At 37.5% G+C, this 20,975-nt stretch overlaps 1 protein-coding gene across 10 annotated transcripts in view; it reads right to left on the reverse strand.

Moving 5' to 3' along the window:
• Positions 1-4,800: 4,800 nt before the first annotated feature.
• The window catches only part of PTPRK (protein tyrosine phosphatase receptor type K), a 560,116-nt gene continuing 543,941 nt past the window's right edge, over positions 4,801-20,975 (reverse strand). For all 10 annotated transcript variants that reach the window (XM_055263595.2, XM_063621231.1, XM_055263606.2 and 7 more), the window contains 8 exons: positions 19,230-19,365; positions 18,826-18,975; positions 17,122-17,295; positions 12,936-13,067; positions 12,673-12,798; positions 9,672-9,835; positions 9,030-9,165; positions 4,801-6,296 (listed from right to left, as the gene is read on the reverse strand). In XM_055263595.2, coding sequence (XP_055119570.1) covers positions 6,243-6,296; positions 9,030-9,165; positions 9,672-9,835; positions 12,673-12,798; positions 12,936-13,067; positions 17,122-17,295; positions 18,826-18,975; positions 19,230-19,365 — 1,072 coding nt within the window. In that variant the 3' untranslated portion in view covers positions 4,801-6,242. The remainder of the gene's footprint in view (positions 6,297-9,029; positions 9,166-9,671; positions 9,836-12,672; positions 12,799-12,935; positions 13,068-17,121; positions 17,296-18,825; positions 18,976-19,229; positions 19,366-20,975) is intronic.

Below are 20,975 nucleotides of genomic sequence, written 5' to 3' on the forward strand. Positions count from 1 at the left end.
GCGCTGTGGCAGGTGCCTGTAATCCCAGCTACTTGGGAGGTTGGGGGAGGAGAATTGCCTGAACCTGGGAGGTGGAAGTTGCAGTGAGCCAAGATTGGACCATTGCACTCCAGCCTGGGCAACAAGAGAGAAACTCCATCTCAAAAAAAAAAAAAAAAAAAAAAAAGGCAAATCTCAAAGGTGGTCTTCCAAAGCTAGTAGACTGCCCACCTCATATTTTCAGCTGAGCTACAACCAGCCCCTGCTCTTCTGCATTTTAGTATTTACTGGTATCTATTAAGTTCAGATGCCCAAGAACCTCTTCCTTTACACCATTTTCTGGGAAGAGAGTAGATATGAGAAGAAGCAGCCGTTGGTTTCTGACTTCCAAGTTTACGATATGAATGCCTGGAACTCAAGAGATTCTTGTGGTAAGATGAATACTGAATGAGCACATCAGCACATCAGTGTGGAGATAAACATGTGGCCTCTCCACGTCCAGGCAAAAAATATCTCCCCTTTTGTTTATCTTTCAAAGTCAGAGATCATTTGGCTGCAACACAGCAACACCTTTATCTAAAGACTCTGATGGTTAATACTGAGTGTCAACTAGATTGGATTGAAGGATACAAAGTATTAATCCTGGGTGTGTCTATGTGTGTATGCCAAAAGAGATTAACATTTGAATCAGTGGGCTGGGGAAGGCAGATCCACCCTTAATCTGGTGGGGACAATCTCATCAGCTGCCAGCAAATATAAAGCAGGCAGAAAAACGTGAAAAGACAAGATTGGCCTAATCTCCCTGCCTACATCTTTCGCCTGTGCTGGATGCTTCCTGCCCTTGAACATCAGACTCCAAGTTCTTCCGTTTTGAGACTCAGACTGGCTCTCCTGCTCCTCAAGCTTGCAGACAGCCTATTGTGGGACCTTGTGATCATGTAAGTTAATACTTAATAAACTCCTTTATATATTTATCCTATAAGTTCTGTCTCTCTAGAGAATCCTGACTAATACAGACTCCAAAGCTTAAGTATTAGAAAAGGCTAGGAGACAGCTCTAAGAGAGATAACACTTATTTCCAAGAATGGTTTTAAAACTCAAAAATTCCCAGTTGCTGGTGTGCCTCTGGCCCACACACTTCCAACATCTCCTTAGTGATAGTTATAGAAAGGGGGTCTGTAAAATTCAACGACATGACAGCCATTTAAGGAATAACTCAATTAGGAATAGGAAGCCCTGAACTATGAAAAGCATGTAGAGCTCTGCCAGTGGAAGAGGACCCTACCCCCAGCCAGCACCATGACATCTGCCCAGAGGGACACGGCTGAGGGTGTCCCAGAACCTAGTCATGCACAAGACTACTTAGGGAGCCCTTAAGGGTATAAGATACGAGCTTTTGAATATGAGTTTTGAGAGCAACAGGCAACCCCTCTCCCATTGTCTCCTGATAAAGTGGCTTCTGTGGTGCCCAAACAAAGCAAGCATGATAGTTCAATTTCCTGTCACAAAGAAAGAGAACTCTTGTTCTTTGAATTTCAGAGGCTGCACAGACCTTGGAGCTTTGTGGACAGTTGTGCTCATGATAATTTTGCTGGTGTGTGGTGCAATTATGAGCAGAAATGAAGTCAGGGTCACACAGTGAAACAGAATTCTATAGGATAACATAATAAACATTACTGGGTAAAAAAAATATTGGGCGAGTTTGTGGATTTTTTTGTTAAATGCCTCCATGTTTAAATGAAATTCAGCTTTCCTAGGAAAAGGTTGCTTTATCTGAATTTTTTTAAAAGTCACACATTTTCTAATAAAGTACAAAGCAAATGGGAGATTGAAGATGTCCATGATGATAATAATACTTTAAGAGAAAATTGATTAATGAGGAACAATAGAAATGAAATTCTAAATTTTTTTGTCTATCTTTGTGACATTTGGGAAACAATGTGTTTAGTGGTAAGACATAGCTGCTAAGTAAGAATGAATCTGTTGACAAATCATGTACCTTCTCATTAGCTTCCATTTCATCATCTGTAAAATAGAGATCATAAGTACCATTTGTCATGTTGGTTACAAGAAAAAAGTAAGATATGTATTACATAAATGGATAGCGACATACATAAATGGAAAATGTGTATTACATACATGGATAAATATAGAAACCAACAAACAAAAAATGATGTCAATCTCCTGGCCTTTTCCATCTCCACCTACTGGACATTTTGGCATTCAATTAAGAAAATAAAAATAAAAGAAACTAGAGGTTGGATGAATCCAGCAGCACATCAAAAAGCTTATCCACCATGATCAAGTGGGTTTCATCCCTGGGATGCAAGGCTGGTTCAACATACGCAAATCAATAAATGTAATCCAGCATATAAACAGAACCAAAGACAAAAACCACATGATTATCTCAACAGATGCAGAAAAGGCCTTTGACAAAATTCAACAACCCTTCATGCTAAAAACTCTCAATAAATTAGGTATCGATGGGACGTATCTCGAAATAATAAGAGCTATCTATGACAAACCCACAGCCAATATCATACTGAATGGGCAAAAACTGGAAGCATTCCCTTTGAAAACTGGCACAAGACAGGGATGCCCTCTCTCACCACTCCTATTCAACATAGTGCTGTAAGTTCTGGCCAGGGCAATCAGGCAGGAGAAGGAAATAAAGGGTATTCAATTAGGAAAAAAGGAAGTCAAATTGTCCCTGTTTGCAGATGACATGATTGTATATCTAGAAAACCCCATCGTCTCAGCCCAAAATCTCCTTAAGCTGATTAGCAACTTCAGCAAAGTCTCAGGATACAAAATCAATGTACAAAAATCACAAGCATTCTTGTACAACAATCACAGACAAACAGAGAGCCAAATCATGAGTGAACTCCCATGCACAATTTGCTTCAAAGAGAATAAAATACCTAGGAATCCAACGTACAAGGGATGTGAAGGACCTCTTCAAGGAGAACTACAAACCACTGCTCAAGGAAATAAAAGAGGATACAAACAAATGGAAGAACATTCCATGCTCATGGGTTGGAAGAATCAATATCGTGAAAATGGCCATACTGCCCAAGGTAATTTATAGATTCAATGCCATCCCCAACAAGCTACCAATGACTTTCTTCAAAGAATTGGAAAAAACTACTTTAAAGTTCATATGGAACCAAAAAAGAGCCCGCATCACCAAGTCAATCCTAAGCCAAAAGAACAAAGCTGGAGGCATCACGCTACCTGACTTCAAACTATACTACAAGGCTACAGTAACCAAAACAGCATGGTACTGGTACCACAACAGAGACATAGATCAATGGAACAGAACAGAGCCCTCAGAAATAATGCTGCATATCTACAACTACCTGATCTTTGACAAACCTGACAAAAACAAGCAATGGGGAAAGGATTCCCTATTTAATAAATGGTGCTGGGAAAACTGGCTAGCCATATGTAGAAAGCTGAAACTGGATCCCTTCCTTACACCTTATACAAAAATTAATTCAAGATGGATTAAAGACTTACATGTTAGACCTAAAACCATAAAAACCCTAGAAGAAAGCCTAGGCAATACCATTCAGGCCATAGGCGTGGGCAAGGACTTCATGTCTAAAACACCAAAAGCAATGGCAACAAAAGCCAAAATTGACAAATGGGATCTAATTAAACTAAAGAGCTTCTGCACAGCAAAAGAAACTACCATCAGAGTGAACAGGCAACCTACAGAATGGGAGAAAATTTTTGCAACTTACTCATCTGACAAAGGGCTAATATCCAGAATCTACAATGAACTCAAACAAATTTACAAGAAAAAAACAAACAACCCCATAAAAAGTGGGCGAAGGACATGAACAGACACTTCTCAAAAGAAGACATTTATGCAGCCAAAAAACACATGAAAAAATGCTCATCATCACTGGCCATCAGAGAAATGCAAATCAAAACCACAATGAGATACCATCTCACACCAGTTAGAATGACGATCATTAAAAAGTCAGGAAACAACAGGTGCTGGAGAGGATGTGGAGAAATAGGAACACTTTTACACTGTTGGTGGGACTGTAAACTAGTTCAATCATTGTGGAAGTCAGTGTGGCGATTCCTCAGGGATCTAGAACTAGAAATACCATTTGACCCAGCCATCCCATTACTGGGTATATACCCAAAGGACTATAAATCATGCTGCTATAAAGACACATGCACACGTATGTTTGTTGCGGCACTATTCACAATAGCAAAGACTTGGAACCAACCCAAATGTCCAACAACGATAGACTGGATTAAGAAAATGTGGCACATATACACCATGGAACACTATGCAGCCATAAAAAATGATGAGTTCATGTCCTTTGTAGGGACATTGATGAAACTGGAAAACATCATTCTCAGTAAACTATCGCAAGGACAAAAAACCAAACACCGCATGTTCTCACTCATAGGTGGGAATTGAACAATGAGAACTCATGGACACAGGAAGGGGAACATCACACTCCGGGGACCGTTGTGGGGTGGGGGGAGGGAGGAGGGACAGCATTAGGAGATATACCTAATGCTAAATGACGAGTTAATGGGTGCAGCAAACCAACACGGCACATGGATACATATGTAACAAACCTGCACATTGTGCACATGTACCCTAAAACCTAAAGTATAAAAAAAAAAAAAATTAAACTCATAGAAAAAAAAAAGAAACTAGAGGTTGGAAATTAGTTTCACTTTGAACAGAGTTTTTGTGGCCTACTTGTATCAACAAGTATAGGAGTAAGCTACTCATTTAGTAGTGAATGCATGAACATTAAGAGGAAAAAATGATGTGCAAACAATAACTGTTTTAATTATAAAAACTTTATTTCATTCTTACTTTAATTAAATCTTTATAAGCACCATGTCATGAGCTGGCAATCTAGAAAGAGGATACTGGAATGCTTTAGTCAATTACAACCTGCAAGCTGATGATGTGAAGTTACAGCTACGTGGAGCATGTGAACAAGACCACATTTAGAAAGGTTCACTTAAGAATCCCATGACAATGCTCAAAACAGGAATCTGGCATTGATTTGTTCACACTTTATATAGTCAGAACCCAAAGCTTGTGCATGTAAACATCAGGAGAAACGTTTTATCACCCTGACAGTTTACAGTTTGCTAAAATTTGACCCTGAAGGCATATATGTTGCCATCTTGTTTTCTTGACCAGTGCTGGGCCACAGGCTGAAAAACTCAATTCCTTTAAAATTTAAATGATGCTTAAAGGCTACGTTCAACATTGTGCAAGTTGTCAGCAAGGCCTTTTAATGTGTACATTTCTCATGTATGATCACCAAACCATTATTTATCTAATGAAATTGTGAAAAACTATACATTTTCAGCAAAATGTTTTAATTTGGTCCTATATTAAAAGACCCAATTGCCAAGGGATTTTACACAAATTTAATCCACAAGCATGTACACAAGAGAATCACTATAAAGAACATTGCTTCCTGGTTTATGAATAAAAAGTTTATCCTCTACTTACACTAAAACATACAAAAAATAATCTACAAAAATCGTTTACAATTGATTTTAGCTAAAGAAAAGCTTTCTTCAGGAAAAAAAAGATGATTGTGTGGTGGTAGTATTTTAGCCATCAAAAAAGGAATGTAAGTAACCAATAAATATAATGTGCTTTCTCCATATAGACATATTTACACTTGAGTCTTTGGCTTATGTTATTTTCTAAAAAGAACTTTAAATGATCCAGCCATCATTGCACATTAAAAGAAAATAAGCCAGTTATATATATTTATATATTTATATAGAGATCTGCTACACTGGAAACATATTAAAAATGAACTTTACTATGATTTGCACAGTTTTTCCTTTCTTCTTCCTTTTAAGATTCATCAGCTTTCATTTTAGAATGGGAGAAAAATGCCACATAGAAAGTATGAACTCATGCAACATGTGGTAGCTGCTCTACTGAAACCATGAGAAAAAACGTGGCATGTTCACTGTACAAACACCAATACGTTCTCATTTCAATCTGGTTCTTATTAAATATAATTTATGTGGCATGAAATGTTGATGCTTTAATATAGTAATAAAAACTAATTCAGTCCTTTTTATTAAGATACACAACTTCATAAGAAAAATACTTTTACCTCTCAAATGTAAAAGTCTCCCACCCCCCACATTAAAATCTTTCTGCACAAGTGTAACAGGTACAACAGCTGCTGGCTCAATAGGTGAACAGGTTTCTTCATGGATGCACTTTAAAGAGTCTCACCCAACTAAGATGATTCCAGGTACTCCAAAGCTACATCATAGCAGAAACGGTATTGCTCCTGAAAGATGTCAAAACACAAAAAGTGAGAAAACTTAAGAAAGAGACTAATGTTGAATAACAGTTACCAAATGAAACTTGACAACCAATTTAGATTACTCAAGGATTACAATTTATTTTTTCTATATATGAGATTAATATCTAGGCATACATATTTTATACTTGAGTCTAATGATCCATTGAAGAAAAAGGAAATTTATCTTAAAAAGACATTTTATCCTTGCCGCATATTTTCTATCAATGTTTTAAATGTCTAGAATTTTTTATCTGTTTATAATAGTCAAACTTGATCATTACAGAACAATTCTGTACAAATATAAAGAATATACAAATTCTGAACAAATATAAAGAATGAGAAAAAGAGCTATAATTCTATCATCAGAGGAAATTGTTAACATATCACCTGTTTGCCTCAGTTCTTTTTGTGCATGGCTGAAATAATTATCTTAGAATAAATATAACTATGTATATCTCAAAATATAATTTTAAATGTAACTTTTAAAATTTAACGTTGTTACAATTCTTTTTCCATGTTATTTAACATCTTTTAATACCACATAAAAATCAAACATAAGTATTGTTTGACTATTAAGTTGCTTTTTTTTCCTCTATTTTATAATGCTACAATGATAAACTGCAAATGTTTTTTCTCCATATATTTCAGATGATTTCCTTGAGAAAAAAGAAGCCAGCCATTTTAAATAGCCATTTATATAATTTCAAGTTCTTAATTTTTGACACTGTTTTTATCCATCAGAGTATTTAAGCAAATTTTTCAAGAATGGTTAGTGATCCTTAAATTTTGAGCCTACTTTTACCTGAAGATTTATTTCTGCTGTCTTTATATGTTTAAGACGACATATTGGCAATAAAATTTTTGAGTTAAAACTGCCTTTCCTCTAAGCCCATCTATGGACTTGCTCCATAATAAGAATTTAGAAAAATTCAGAGACCATATCATAAACTATTACTTATAATATGCAATTCATTTATAAATTCCCAACTCAGTTCATTCAAGTGGGTAAAATTCAGGCTGGAGAACAGTCTAAAATACATATTATTTTGGAAGAGAGGTTCGAGGTGTCTCCAGCAATAAACTAGGGTAATAAAACTTTCCTTAAGAGGTCTTTATCATTCCAACACTATTCGCCAAGTAGGTATGATTCAAATTCACCTACCACTGTGGCGAGTGCATTCAAGGAACCAAAATATGCCTAGAAATAGTTATGTCTCTTTAAGCAGTCTCCAGCAATTTTGCCTTCACTCTAAATCTCACCAAACTCCTCAGCTCAACTCCACAGCTCACTAAACTAATCATCAACACTGATTAAACACAAATCAGAGGGCAGGGTGTTCAGGATTCATGGGACATGAATGTAAAGGAAAATAGTAACTTTTTGTAAGGTTCCAGAATGGCAGAGTTTAACAATAGATTATTTTTTAGTTAAAAAATGTGGGAAATCAGTTAACTTTGAAGGTAAAAGTTGAATTCTGAAGTCAGAAGTGATCCCACTGATGATTTTAAGACTTGTTCTGAAAAATGGAGGCAGAGTTTACATCAAGGCATCTTCAAATGGCAAAGAGTTTAGAGACATAACCACTATTCATTTAGTCGCTAAGACGATCTGAGAGTTCCTCCTTAAAAATCCCTCCGATTCATCCCCCCTTTCTCATCTCCACAGCCAGCACCCCAATCAAAACCAATGTAATCTCGTGTAGACAGCTGCAACAACCCAGGGAAATGAGGTGGCGTAGAGGAGTTTGAGGGCACCTGTAGAAAGGGTGGAAGTCTGGTACCGCTTGTAAATGTGAAACAGTACAAAGCTAAGTCTTCAGATTTTGTCTCAGGAAGCAACGCAACTCTTGTGCGAACAATCCATGAGCAGGAAGTGGTGAAATACTTTAAAGGTTTATTGAATTGCTCATTCTAGTTATCTGATCATCTTGATAAATGTAGGGCAAGCAACAATGATGCCTTGGTTTTTCTGGTTTACTTTTCTGTGAGCATACACTACACAGCTGCTCCCAACCTGATCCCACCATGCACATACATATGTGTAACCCACAGATATCTCTCGTTAGAAGTAAAATGTGTTAGATAAGTGTAACTTTCTTTCTTACTCTGCATACAGCTTCACCTAGATGAACTGTCACACACACACATACCTATCAGCTCTTATTTTGTAAGCTATGTTCTGACTTTACGAGCCTTGACAAGCTCAAGTAGCATGATATGAACTGCCCTCTACAGTTGGTAAAAGCTGAAAATTTAACCATGAGAGTTTAACCATTTATAATTTGATCAGAAAATGAATAATTATAGATAATGACAAAACTAAATTTCAGTTGCCCTTTAAAAATACCGGGTGTTTGAGGTACCGATGAAACCTATATCCCTTAGACATACAGCCTTGATACAGGATTTATTCTTCTTATAGGACCATTTGCCAAAGATTACTACAGCAAATATTTTTTGGCTATAACAGAAAAAAAATCCTACAAATTTCCCAAATTAAATGAAAATAGTTTCATGATTAGCAGTTTATGTGATATGTGATTAAGTGTCTGTGGGTAGAGGGGGATGCTCAGCAATGTATTAATTAGGCAGGAAAGTCCCCACAACGTCTCATTTTCACATCTGATTCCCTATGTGTGTATGAAGTCAAATCAATAAGTAGGTATATGACTAACTAATCTCTAAGATGCCTTCCAAGTCTAAGATTCTGTGACTCACCGGGGCTTCCACCATGTTTGGCTTGCTGTTCCTTAGTGTCTTTACCGCATGGAAAACATCGACAACATTTTGCCGTTTCACCATTTCAACAACGATGCCTATAGCACAGAACATGCCACTTCGCCCGCCACCATTTCTGAAAACAAAGAAAGCAAAGGCATTTTAGATAGCAGCACCAAGTGACCACAGGTCACACCATCATATATGTTTGGGAAAATAAGACATTGTAGTTTTAATTGTTTTCCATTTGTGTCTTAATTTTGCTTTATATGTGTACAAGACAGAGAGGAGGAAACTTGAGGATGAAATTAGATCAGTAGCTCATACTTAGGAAAATGCTATAGGCATAGATTGCTGCAATCTAGACTTTGAGATTCTGATATATTTGTAAACTGTGTAAATCAGAAGTTGTTACGAGTAGTGTTCCAAAGAGTTTAAATAATATAGCTATGTAATAATCAATATTTAGAAAATATACAAAATAAACTTAGTAGTTAGTTATAGGCTCATGAGACAGGAAGACTGTTTAAAAATAACATCCATGGGAGGGCCATAAGATGCAAGCCAGATAGTCTTTAACATTGAAAATGAGAAAATAAGCACCAAGTCCCCATGAATGACAGGCTGAGCTGCCCCACTCACAGGCAGTGGATAATCGTCCGGCCTTCCCCTTCCTCGCATTCCTCTTGCCACTTTTCCACCTGCAGTATCAGTTTCAAGAATGACCTTTTGGATCCAGGCACTTCTCGATGAGAAGCCCATCCTAGGTACTGAAACTGTTGCACCATCAGATAACCTTCCTGTGGCTGTAGAGGGAAGTGTTTTTATGTAAATATGCTGGGACTACAATTTTTACTAAAAAGTAAAAGGTGCATATAATTTACAATACAAATGGCATCTACACTGGATTGAGTCTAGCTGATATAAATCCTCAATATGTACATGCTAGTAAAAAAACATTCTAAGTGACAACAGCAGGAAACATGTCAATCATCCATTATACCTGTTTCTCCCTCGCACTATGTATCCAGTAATTCATTACTATGATTACATTTCCTAAATAACTTTCAGATTCATTGCCTTCTCTTTATCACCACTGACATCAATACACTACTACCAGTCACAGGTTCTGATAATTACCTCCTAGCTCCCTGACTAAACTTTGATCTCCTTCCAGTCCATTCTTACTATAGGCATCGTGATTATTTTGAACTGCAAATGCAATCTTGTCATTTCCTGCTTTAATGATTTTCAAATGATCTTAGCATAAAATCCAAATTGTTGTCATGGCTTAAAAAAATTTATGTGATCTGGCTCCACCCCCTTCTTCACCTTTCTCTTTGTCTTCTTTTAATCCATTTATCAAGTCACTTCTTGCCTTGGGGACTTGGCATATACTGTATGTACCCTTTGCCTTGAATACTTCTTTCTTGCTTGCTCTTCTCAATCCCAAACAGAATGACCAACTTGTTCCAGGTTGCCCTGGGGCTACTCTGGTCTTAGCACTGCAGGCTGTGTGTCTTGGGAAAGCTCCTGCCCTGGGCAAACCAGGATGGTGGGTTACCACAACCCCCAACTAATTTCTATTGATTCATTAAATTTTGGCTTAAATACTACTATCTCAAAGAAGTCATCTCTGATCACACAGTTATGCCAGATCACCCAGTTAAACACTCTACATTCTTTACTCTTTGACTGTAAAACGCATCACTTTTATACAAAAAGGATTATGCAATTTTCATGTAATGCTTTTCTTCCTGAAAAAAAATAAAGATTCCTTAAGTACACGGAAATCTTTTATTCCTACACTCTTTATCAGTAGAACTTTGCGTAATACTTCCCCAAAAGTAGTACTGTTGAAAGAATGAATCAAAACCTTAAACCTTGAAATACAAATATCGGGAAGAATACGTAATATATGAGTAAATCATATCAGATTGGCAAGATCCCATGCATCTTTTGGTAGTTTACAAGCCCTACATAGTACTCTACAAACTTGTTGTTGGTACATGTTAAATATTTGATGCAGTGAAATATATTAAATATATTAAATGATGAGAGTGAGAACAGAAAAAAAATCATGTACTAATAAGGACCAGAATACCAAATACAGAGGCAGTTCAATAAGTAAGCAAACAAATAAATAAATATGCTGACAAAAATGTAACATTTCAGTTCCTGTTCCTAGAATATTTTTCACATAAACAGCTCAATTAACAGACAAGCCTTACTGTCTTCAGCAGTTCTGTTTTTTTCCAACTAAAATATTACTAGAACCATAATGTAACAGATGTGCAGACATAATGAGATTCCATTTAAATTAACATCTAAGATATGCATGAATATTATGAGATGATTGAAGTTACCCTTTTTTTCTCCACTGAAATGAGCAATAGGAGTCGATATGATTCCAGTCCCTGCTCATAGTTATATACATATAGACTTATTAACCAGACACACACGTAGTCATTTCGATATGAGAGACACTGAAACATGACAATCCTAATCACACACTTAAAATACACAGCCACAGAGCTGGTGCTTTAAAAAACAGAGTAATGTTTCTCTCTAAAAAGAGCTTAATTCCATGAAAGTTACTAATATTTTCTTTTCCAATTCTGCTTGTTATTTGGTTACATAATCTAAATCGCTTTTATTAATACCTTTTTTTTTGGGGGACGAAGTCTCGCTCTATACAGGCTGGGGTACAGTGGCGTGATCTCGGTTCAATACAACTTCTGCCTCCCGGGTTCAAACGATTCTGCTGCCTCAGCCTCCCCAGTAGCTGGGACTACAGGCATGCCGCCACCACACCCAGCTAATTTTTGTATTTTTAGTAGAGATGGGGTTTCACCACGTTGGCCAGGCTGGTCTTGAACTCCTGACCTTATGATCTGCCCGCCTTGGCCTCCCAAAGTGCTGGGATTACAGGCGTGAGGCACTGTGCCTGGTCTTTATTAGCACTTTTTTTTTTTTTGAAGATCTTCCTCACCCATATTGAATTTGTCATGTAGTGGAAAGCAGATGAGGAGTCAGAGAAAGACGATACAGTTACTACTTTGCTGCTGGGAAAAGGCATGGTGGTAGCAGCACTGATTCTACCTTTAGATCTGGGTAGAGCCATAGGTTGAGACATTTAGGAAGATGAAATTGCAGGTAGGATAATCAATAATGAACTTGGAACAGTGACATGGAACCCTTCTATAATGGTTGATCCAACATGTCTCTTTCCTCCTGCAGTACAGCTTCTCTGTCATTATTGTTATTGCAATGTTCTTATTTTTTTATCACATGCCATTTCTGGGCTGGATGTCAATACTAATAAAACATGCAGTCATCCTTAAGATAAGTCTACATATACTCAGAGGCGAGGCCTAGGCTGTTCAACTTGACTGAGCCAGTGCATCTGTATTTCCTGAGGGAATATGTTAGTCTAGTGACTGACCAAAAAACCTAGCTTCCAGCGTTTCTGCTTTCCTGTATTTTTATTCTAGTACTAAGGCATAAGATGGTTACTAGCTTTGAGGTGGATGATATAGTGCTTATTAATTCTAGTCTCCCTGTTGTCTGAATAAAATTATACCACATCTTGGTTATGATTGACCTATTCTAGATCAGCTCAAAGGATCCGATAGTGACTTACTCTTGTTAGATTGCATATCCTAAAAATCCGGTTGATCACATCACAATCCATTGAACAAGACATACATTCCACTTGGATGGGGCCATATCGTAGCATCCCTTCCTCTGGCCAGTACTGAGGGCAGCCCTAAATGATGAACGTTTTGAAAGAAAAAAAAGAGTATTATTTTTTCTAGTTAGGATAGTATAAAGCAGATTTTAGCATTTCATTACTACTCTATTAAGTTGTACATAAGTACACAAAAGCAACCCATAGCCATTAACCTGGGACAAGTCGACTTCGTTTAACATCACAATGGAGGTACAGCCATAATCATACACTAATCTCCAGAAGTCTTTTACAGTGTTTGGCAGAGGGTATTGTGTGACGATGAAAGCAGCTGGTTGCCTGTAGCTCTGTGAAGAAACAAGGTAGATGGTGAAACATAAAAACTTAAAACGCATGATCAGTTGTACAAACAGATACAATACACTTCAATGTAGGACCAGTAAGATGCAATAGCTTCACATGCAGAGGGAGCCAGAGTGATGCTTAAACCATGGAATAAGAGATTCAGACCACTGGAATGAACTGAATTAGTACAGTAATGAATCAATTTGGTGGAAGATTTCAATGCCTCCAAAGCAATTCAAGTCAATAACTGAATTTTTACTTTACTGAAAGATGTAAATACAGGACAAATACAAAAGAAGAAACTAAAGAGCTTCTGAGGTTAACATCCTCTGTAAGGTACCTGTTGGGCTGTTTCAATTTTCCAAACGTAATCAGTCTCTGAGAGGCTGAAGGCAAAGTAAGCACAAAACCCCTGGTATGTCTATCAATCATCTGGGTATGTGTATAGTGTGTGTGTGTGCAAGTAAGATTGTTTTATTCTTCTCTACTCCAAATAAGAAAAACCAGAAGTAGCTTAAACACTTGCGCTTTTACATTATGTGGACACTATCAGGATATTCTGCACATCCTGCAGACAACCCACTTTCCACAGCTTCCTGGGCATTTCTAACATATATCAAAGGTCGTAATGACAGTCTCAACCATTTAAGATCCTGAAGCACCAAAGAGTAACAGCAATATACTTCCTGTCCCCACATAAGTGGGGAGATAGCTCCTTGTTTACCAAGTCCTCCTTGATTAGAACACAAGATATTATCTCTTTCCAAAGAGAGTAGTAAAAACAACATTTATCTGGACTGGACAATTGCCATTTGATTTAAACTAATTGTTTGCAATAATAATAATAATTAGTAGATTATAGAGTTCCCTAATGCTGACAAAAATTTTCAATGATCTTGTAACTCATTTGTATCATACTACTATTTAAGTCCTTCAAGAATCTTAACATCAGCACAGGAACTGGTTCTTGGACTACAGTGATGCTACCACCATTTGGGAAATGCTGCTAACCATGGCATTCAGCATTGGCTGAAGACTGCAGGATAAATCTGAGTAGATGACAATAATAATTTACCTGGCTACTTCCAAATGACCTCAAAACCTTACCAAGTTACATGTGCAGCTGGGATGAGTGTCTCCTAAGAAAGGCACGAAGGTTCATGAGTAATATTGTTTGGCTCTGTGTCCCCACCCAAATCTCACCTAGAATTGTGATAATCCCCACATGTCAAGGGTGGGACCAGGTGGAGATAATTGAATCATGGGGGCAGTTTCCCCCATGCTGTTCTCCAGATAGTGAGTTCTCATGAGATCTGATGGTTTTATAAGGGGCTTCCCCCTTTGCTTGGCACTCCTTCCCCTTCCTGCCACCATGAGAAGAAGGACGGGTTTGCTTCCCTTTCTGCCATAATTGCAGGGATCCTGAGGCCTCTCCAGCCCTGTGGAACTGTGAGTCAATTAAACCTCTTTCCTTTATAAATTACCCAGTCTCAGGTATGTTTTTATTAGCAGTGTGAGAATGAACTAATACAATGAGAAAAGTTAGAAGAAAGTAAGCTCTTTTTCCAATCAAATGTCTGCTCCATGCAAAGGTAAGTCAAAGCAGACTGATGGCTATCTACTCATTTTTTGAGCCACAGGGGAGGGGATATGCATGAGGAGGAGCTGATAAGAGAGAATAAGACTGAAGATTTCCTATTCTTTTTCCCTCTAAATGTAGGAACATATGTAAGGCTTTGAAATTACAGAATCCTTGGCCTTAGCTCCTAATCCCTCATAGACCTGGCAAAAGGGTATCACACTAACGATGGGGATAAAGGGTAGGGAGAAAGAGGTGAACAATAAACCCTGTTCTTGTAAATCAAACCAGCTTTACTTCTCCAAAGGTTCATTTGCACTACTAAATCCCCAGAACAGCTTTAACTATGAAATGTCTTTTTTTGAATCACAGGGGATTAAGTAGACAGTAAGAGCAGGTGGATTACAAGGTTCAAACTTCATACACAAAAGAAGAGAAGCTTGGACAAGAAAGCAAGACCCCATCTTTACAAAATAATAATAATAAAAAAATTAGCTGGGCATGGTAGCATACATCTTAGTTTTAGCTACTTGGTAGGCTGAGGTGGGAGGATCACTTGAGCCCAGGAGATTGAGGCTGCAGTCATCTGTGATCATGCACGACACTCCAGCCTGTGCTACAGAGTGAGACCTTGTCTCAAAAAGAAAAAAAAAAGAAGAAAAGAAAAGGAGACAATCTGGACATTGAGAAAAATTTGACAAAGATGCCGATGGCAAAAAATTCAAAGGCATCAATGCTTTTCTAAATATTATTATTTTTTCCTTTTCTTGTTCACACATACTTTTTTTCATTCCATATTTAGATGCAGAAATGAAAAAGTATTGTATGCCATCTCTGTATTTAGTATATTTGCCTTTTCAGACACCTAATATAAAAAGAAAAGGTATAATTAGGATTTAATGTGATTTCAGTGGATGTGATTAATGGCCAGGCAAGACTCCGATCACAGCAAGGATGAGAGCTTTTCACAGGCAAAAGCGACCACAGCAAGGATGAGAGCCCGCCTTTAGACCATTCTGCTTTGCAGCACCAAAAAGAGTAAAGTAACTAAAGACTACTCATAGAAACAGAATGTGGGCTTAATAGGAACAATAACTTAGAAAGCCTGATTATAGTCAGAAAGAAATGAACCGTGGCTTCTAATTTCTCCTCGCTATGGTTTCATAGGAGAAAGGGCAAAAGCTAGAAATGAAGGCAGTAAACTGTTTAAAAAGATTCTAAACCTTGATAGCTTTCTTGCTTCTTTCCAAGGTAATCAAAGTAAAGTGGCCAAAGTCATAATTTAAAACTTTCTTTCCTTGGGAGGCCAAGGTGGGCAGATCATGAGGTCAGGAGTTTGAGACCAGCCTGGCCAATGTGGTGAAATCTCATCTCTACTAAAAATACAAAGAAGGACCGGCACGGTGGCTTACGCCTGTAATCCCAGTACTTTGGGGGGCCGAGGTAGGTGGATCACCTGAGGTCAGGAGTTCGATGCCAATCTGACCAACATGGTGAAACCCCGTCTCTACTAAATACAAAAAATTAGCCGTGCACGGTAGTGCATGCCTGTAGTCCCAGCTACTTGGGAGGCAAAGGCAGGAGAATCACTTGAACCTGGGAAGCGGAGGTTGCAGTGAGCCCAGATCGTGCCATTGCACTCCAGCCTGGGCAACAAGAACGAACTCTGTCTCAAAAACAACAACAATAACAAACAAACAAAATAAGCTGGGTGTGGTAGCACGCTCCTGTATTCCAAGTTACTCGAGAGTCTGAGGCAGGAGAATTGCTTGAACCTGGGAGGCGGAGGTTGCAGTGAGCTGAGATCATGCCACTGCACTCCAGCCTGGGCAACAGAGCGAGACTCTGTCTAAAAAAAAACAAAAACAAAAACTAAAACAGAAAACTTCCTTTCCATATTGTTCTGTCTATGGGCTATATAACACCCTGCAATTTAAGATTTTAGAATGGGGCAAGATTGTTCTTTCATTATGATGGATGTGTTAACATAATACCATCCATCCCTTCTCTAGTCACTTATAATAGTCTGTATTGATTAATGGCCAACAAATTAATTGTAAATTATTGAAACATTAAATGTCAGAAATAAAAATTTCCCAAATTAACACAATTTTTGTAGGATTTGGCATTCTGTGATTTAAAAAATTCATTTCTAATTATATTCAAAATAGATAAGGCATGATTTTCTTTTCTGGAAATAATTAAGATGAAATTTATAACTTGCAATATTTACTACATGAATATAATAACTGACAATCAAGCTCCAAATCTACAATAAAGCTATCAAAATGACAGTTCTTAAGAATCTCTATAGGGAAAATCTAAAATCATTTTCCAAAAAAATGTGTTTCAGTAAAAGTTTCCACTTTTCCTTTTTAGGTTATTTTAATTTCCTCGAAAAGAAAACTAGCCAGTGTTCAGTTGCATTATGTAGCTTTTCACAGCACTCTACACTAACAAAGAGGGCAGTCTCTTACATCCATAAGAGCAGCATTGATGTAGTTACTGCTCTCCCCATCAATTGTAATTAAAAAAGGCAGACATCTGTCAGGTGGCAGCATGTCCATGAAACGGTTCTTGTCATGGTTCCTTGGCAGGCACGCTATACTGCAGTCTTCAGCTTGTAGTCGAGGGGTGACTGAATTCAGAGTCTAAAAAGAAAAGAGAACCCAGGTTAAAAGACAGTGTGACCCATTTAACAGTATAACACAGATCCATCAGGAATTTAGAAGGCCAAGTAGAAAGTGAAGGATTTGTGCGAGGCAATGGCATTTGCTACTATGACAGGCTGATAGACTTTGTAGTTAAAGCTAATGAAGCCTGAGAAGTGACAAAGAAACAAGACCCACATGGTTCAGGGCTCCTCTTCTTAAAAGGAAAAGGTACGCTAAACAACACTGCTACCTGCAAAATGCATCGCCTTAACCAAAGAAAATACAATTGGGCAGTCCATTATGATGATGACCCTTCATCACAGTGGGAAACGGTATCATTTGTACTAACATCTGGGCTTGCCATATTTGAAGATAAGCTGTGGCATGTTGGAAAGAGCACTCGATCAACAATCAAATAATTTGGTCTCTGCCCTTGATTTTATTTTCACCCACCTTCAGGGATGTTTTAAGGGCAGTGAAAACATTTAGGGCTATTTTGAAATAATATGTACTACAAACTTCATTTATTATTATTATTATTATTATTATTATTATTTTTTGAGACAGGGTCTTGCTCTGTTGCCCAGGTTGGAGTGCAGTGGCGATATCTTGGCTCACCACAGCCTTCCAGGGTTAAGCAGTCTTCCAGGGTCAAGCAACCCTCCCATCTCAACCTCCTAAGTAGCTGGGACTACAGGCATGCATCACCATGCCCGGCTATTTTTTATATTTTTTGTAGAGATGAGGTTTTGCCATGTTGGCCAGGCTGGTCTTGAACTGCTGACCTCAAGATCTGCCTGCCTTGGCATCCCAAAGTGCTAGGATTATAGGTGTGAGCCACTACTGAACCCAGACTCAGTTATAACTAATGTGCTTGATCTCATCACATTGTGAGTGACCCAGGTCAAAATCTGTATGACTGCATGAAAAAAAGGCCACAAATACACACTAAATACACACAAATCACCACTAATTTTGACTTTTTTTTCAGACAGAGTCTCGATCTGTTGCCCAAGCTGGAGTGCAGTGGCGCGATCTCGGCTCACTGAAAGCTCCACCTCCCAGGGTCACGCCATTCTCCTGCCTCAGCCTCCCAAGTAGCTGGGACTACAGGCACCCGCCACCAGGCCCGGCTAATTTTTTTTGTATTTTTAGTACAGACGGGGTTTCACCGTGTTAGCCAGGATGGTCTCGATCTCCTGCCCTCGTGATCCACCCGCCTGGGCCTCCCAAAGTGCTGGGATTACAGGCGTGAACCACTGCACCTGGCCTAATTTTTGACTTTTATGATACCTTTCCCCTTTGCTCTTCCCTAAGTCTAACTCATTTGTCATTTTGGTTATAGTAGATACAAATTCATCAATAGAAAAGTGACTATATAATATGTATAATGAAAGAGATACGTATTGTATTTAAAACAGGATCAAACGTTGTAAATTTGACTTGAAAGACCTTCCTTGAAAGGATTCCTAGTGCCCAGAACAAATGGTAGTAAGTCATAAAAGAGGTTTTAGAAATAGTTAATACCTGAAATTCATCCTTGAGATGCGAAGAGTTAGTCTGGGAGTCTATTCTAATCATATCAAAATATGCAGCTTTAAATTCACAGACAGGTATGGCAGTTTCTCCACATAAGCAGGCTTCTAAAATGGCATCATGAATAAAAATGTATTGTTCCTACCAAAAGAATGAAAAAGAAAATTTTGTACTAGTTTTAGTATCACTTTTCTGTCATCAAAGTTAAGGAATACAGAAAATTTTCTCTATATGGAAATATGAATTAAAACACCAATATTTTTCTATATGATTCAGCTAATATTGATTCCACATGAAAAACATCTACTCTTTCGGCTGAGTAGAGTGTATATGAGAGACATCTACACTTTGTTTGCAAAAAAAAAAAAAAGTCCACTACAGGTAAATCTACATACCTCTGTCTGGACCATATTAATACGTCGAGATCTTAAGGCTTTGACACAATTGTAGATATCAACAACACCCTCTCTTTCAGCCATGTCCAGCATGATGTCAATCACAATGTAGCAGCCAGTTCGTCCAGCACCAGCACTGAAAAACAATTAAATTTAATGAATTGTAAGAAGCATGTTAGTCTTCATAACCTTAAATAAGGACTTTTTCCACTGTCAGATAGGTAGAATCAAATTGATTTAACAAACTGCAAGGCACAACACTTGTCCCTGCTGTGTAAAAGCTTATTAATGTACAAATAGCTTCATGCAGAGTATCTGCTTTGGTATAAACTAAAGATTGGAACAAGAGTTCTAAATTATTTTCAAATTGAAAATAACGCTGTTTAAGTTCCATACCTCTCTCACAATTTTCATTTTATGTAAATTTAATACACATAATTTCAAGTTCATAGAATTGATCAAGTGGCAGATTCACGCTTCAAAATTTAACTGCAGATTGAATATTTTTAGATTCATCTAGTTGTGTGTCCTCTCGCAACAATGTGAGAATATTGGCTCACTCACTGTCTTCACCTCTTGTAAATACCAACGCAAAAGAAAATTAATTCCCAAAACTTTAAATGGGAAATCTGAGGAGCCACACTTCATAGGAAATGCAAATGTTGGGGGTGGGCAAGAGAATGATGGTTATCAAAGGGGAGGAGAGTAACAGTGTAAAGACTATTAGAATCATGATCTGAAGAGAAAGATAAAGGAATTATTAGGTGTAGAATACGATTCCCAGCAAGTCACAAGGCTAGCGACTATCTTACTATATTTAATTCTAAAGTTAATTTTTAAAAATACTTTAAAAAATTATATTTTAGTCTTTAATTGGCAAATAATAATGTATATATTCTTGGGTACATAGTGATATTTTAATACATATAATGTAGAGTGATCAGAAAAGGGTGATTGGCATATGCATCCTCTCAAACATGTATCATTTATGTTGTGAACATTCAGTATCTTCCTTCTAGCTCTCTCAAACTAAACATTATCATTTACTAGACTCATCCTACAGTGGTATAGAACACTAAAATGTATTCCTCTATCTCACCATATTTTGTATCCTTTAATTATAATACACTGTGATTATTTTGCCCCTGCGGAATGTTTCTCCAATTTTATATATAGAAGTCATTGGGGAAAACAAAATAAGGATTTTTTGGGGGGAGTGGGGAATTCACTTTGTAGTCCAGAGATGCTTCAGTGTTAAGTGGAAAATGACACTTCTGTTTCAAGAGAGTATCTGAGAATCTTGGAGCACTTTTGAAGCAAGCAATTCATAAGAAAGTAAACCTCTCTGATAAATCAAGAAATCCTTAAGTTGAAAACCTATTTATCTCATTTTCTAAGTGCTTAGATAGGCTAGTAACATTATTTCCTTGTTATCCAGATTTGGTCACTTCTCTTAAGCTCACTGTCCTTTTAGAAATTTAAGCAAAAGTTATTGTGGCTATCTCTATTTATTTTTGTCCCCTACCATCTTCTCAATCACTGTTCCCAGAGTTGGAGACAGGAATGTAATTTAAGAGTACATCAGATTTCATGAGGAGGACCGAAAGGAAATTTTTTTTTTGTTTTCAGGGTACATAGTATATGATCCTATGGGATATTTTACCTTTATTTCATTCTTTGCTTTTTTTCCCCTCTTTTATACATGGTTATTTAAATCCTGAATAGGTTGGATTTTCAGAAAGCAAA

The sequence above is a fragment of the Symphalangus syndactylus genome, chromosome 2 (genome assembly GCF_028878055.3).
Source record: "Symphalangus syndactylus isolate Jambi chromosome 2, NHGRI_mSymSyn1-v2.1_pri, whole genome shotgun sequence".
NCBI classification, from domain to species: Eukaryota; Metazoa; Chordata; class Mammalia; order Primates; family Hylobatidae; genus Symphalangus; species Symphalangus syndactylus.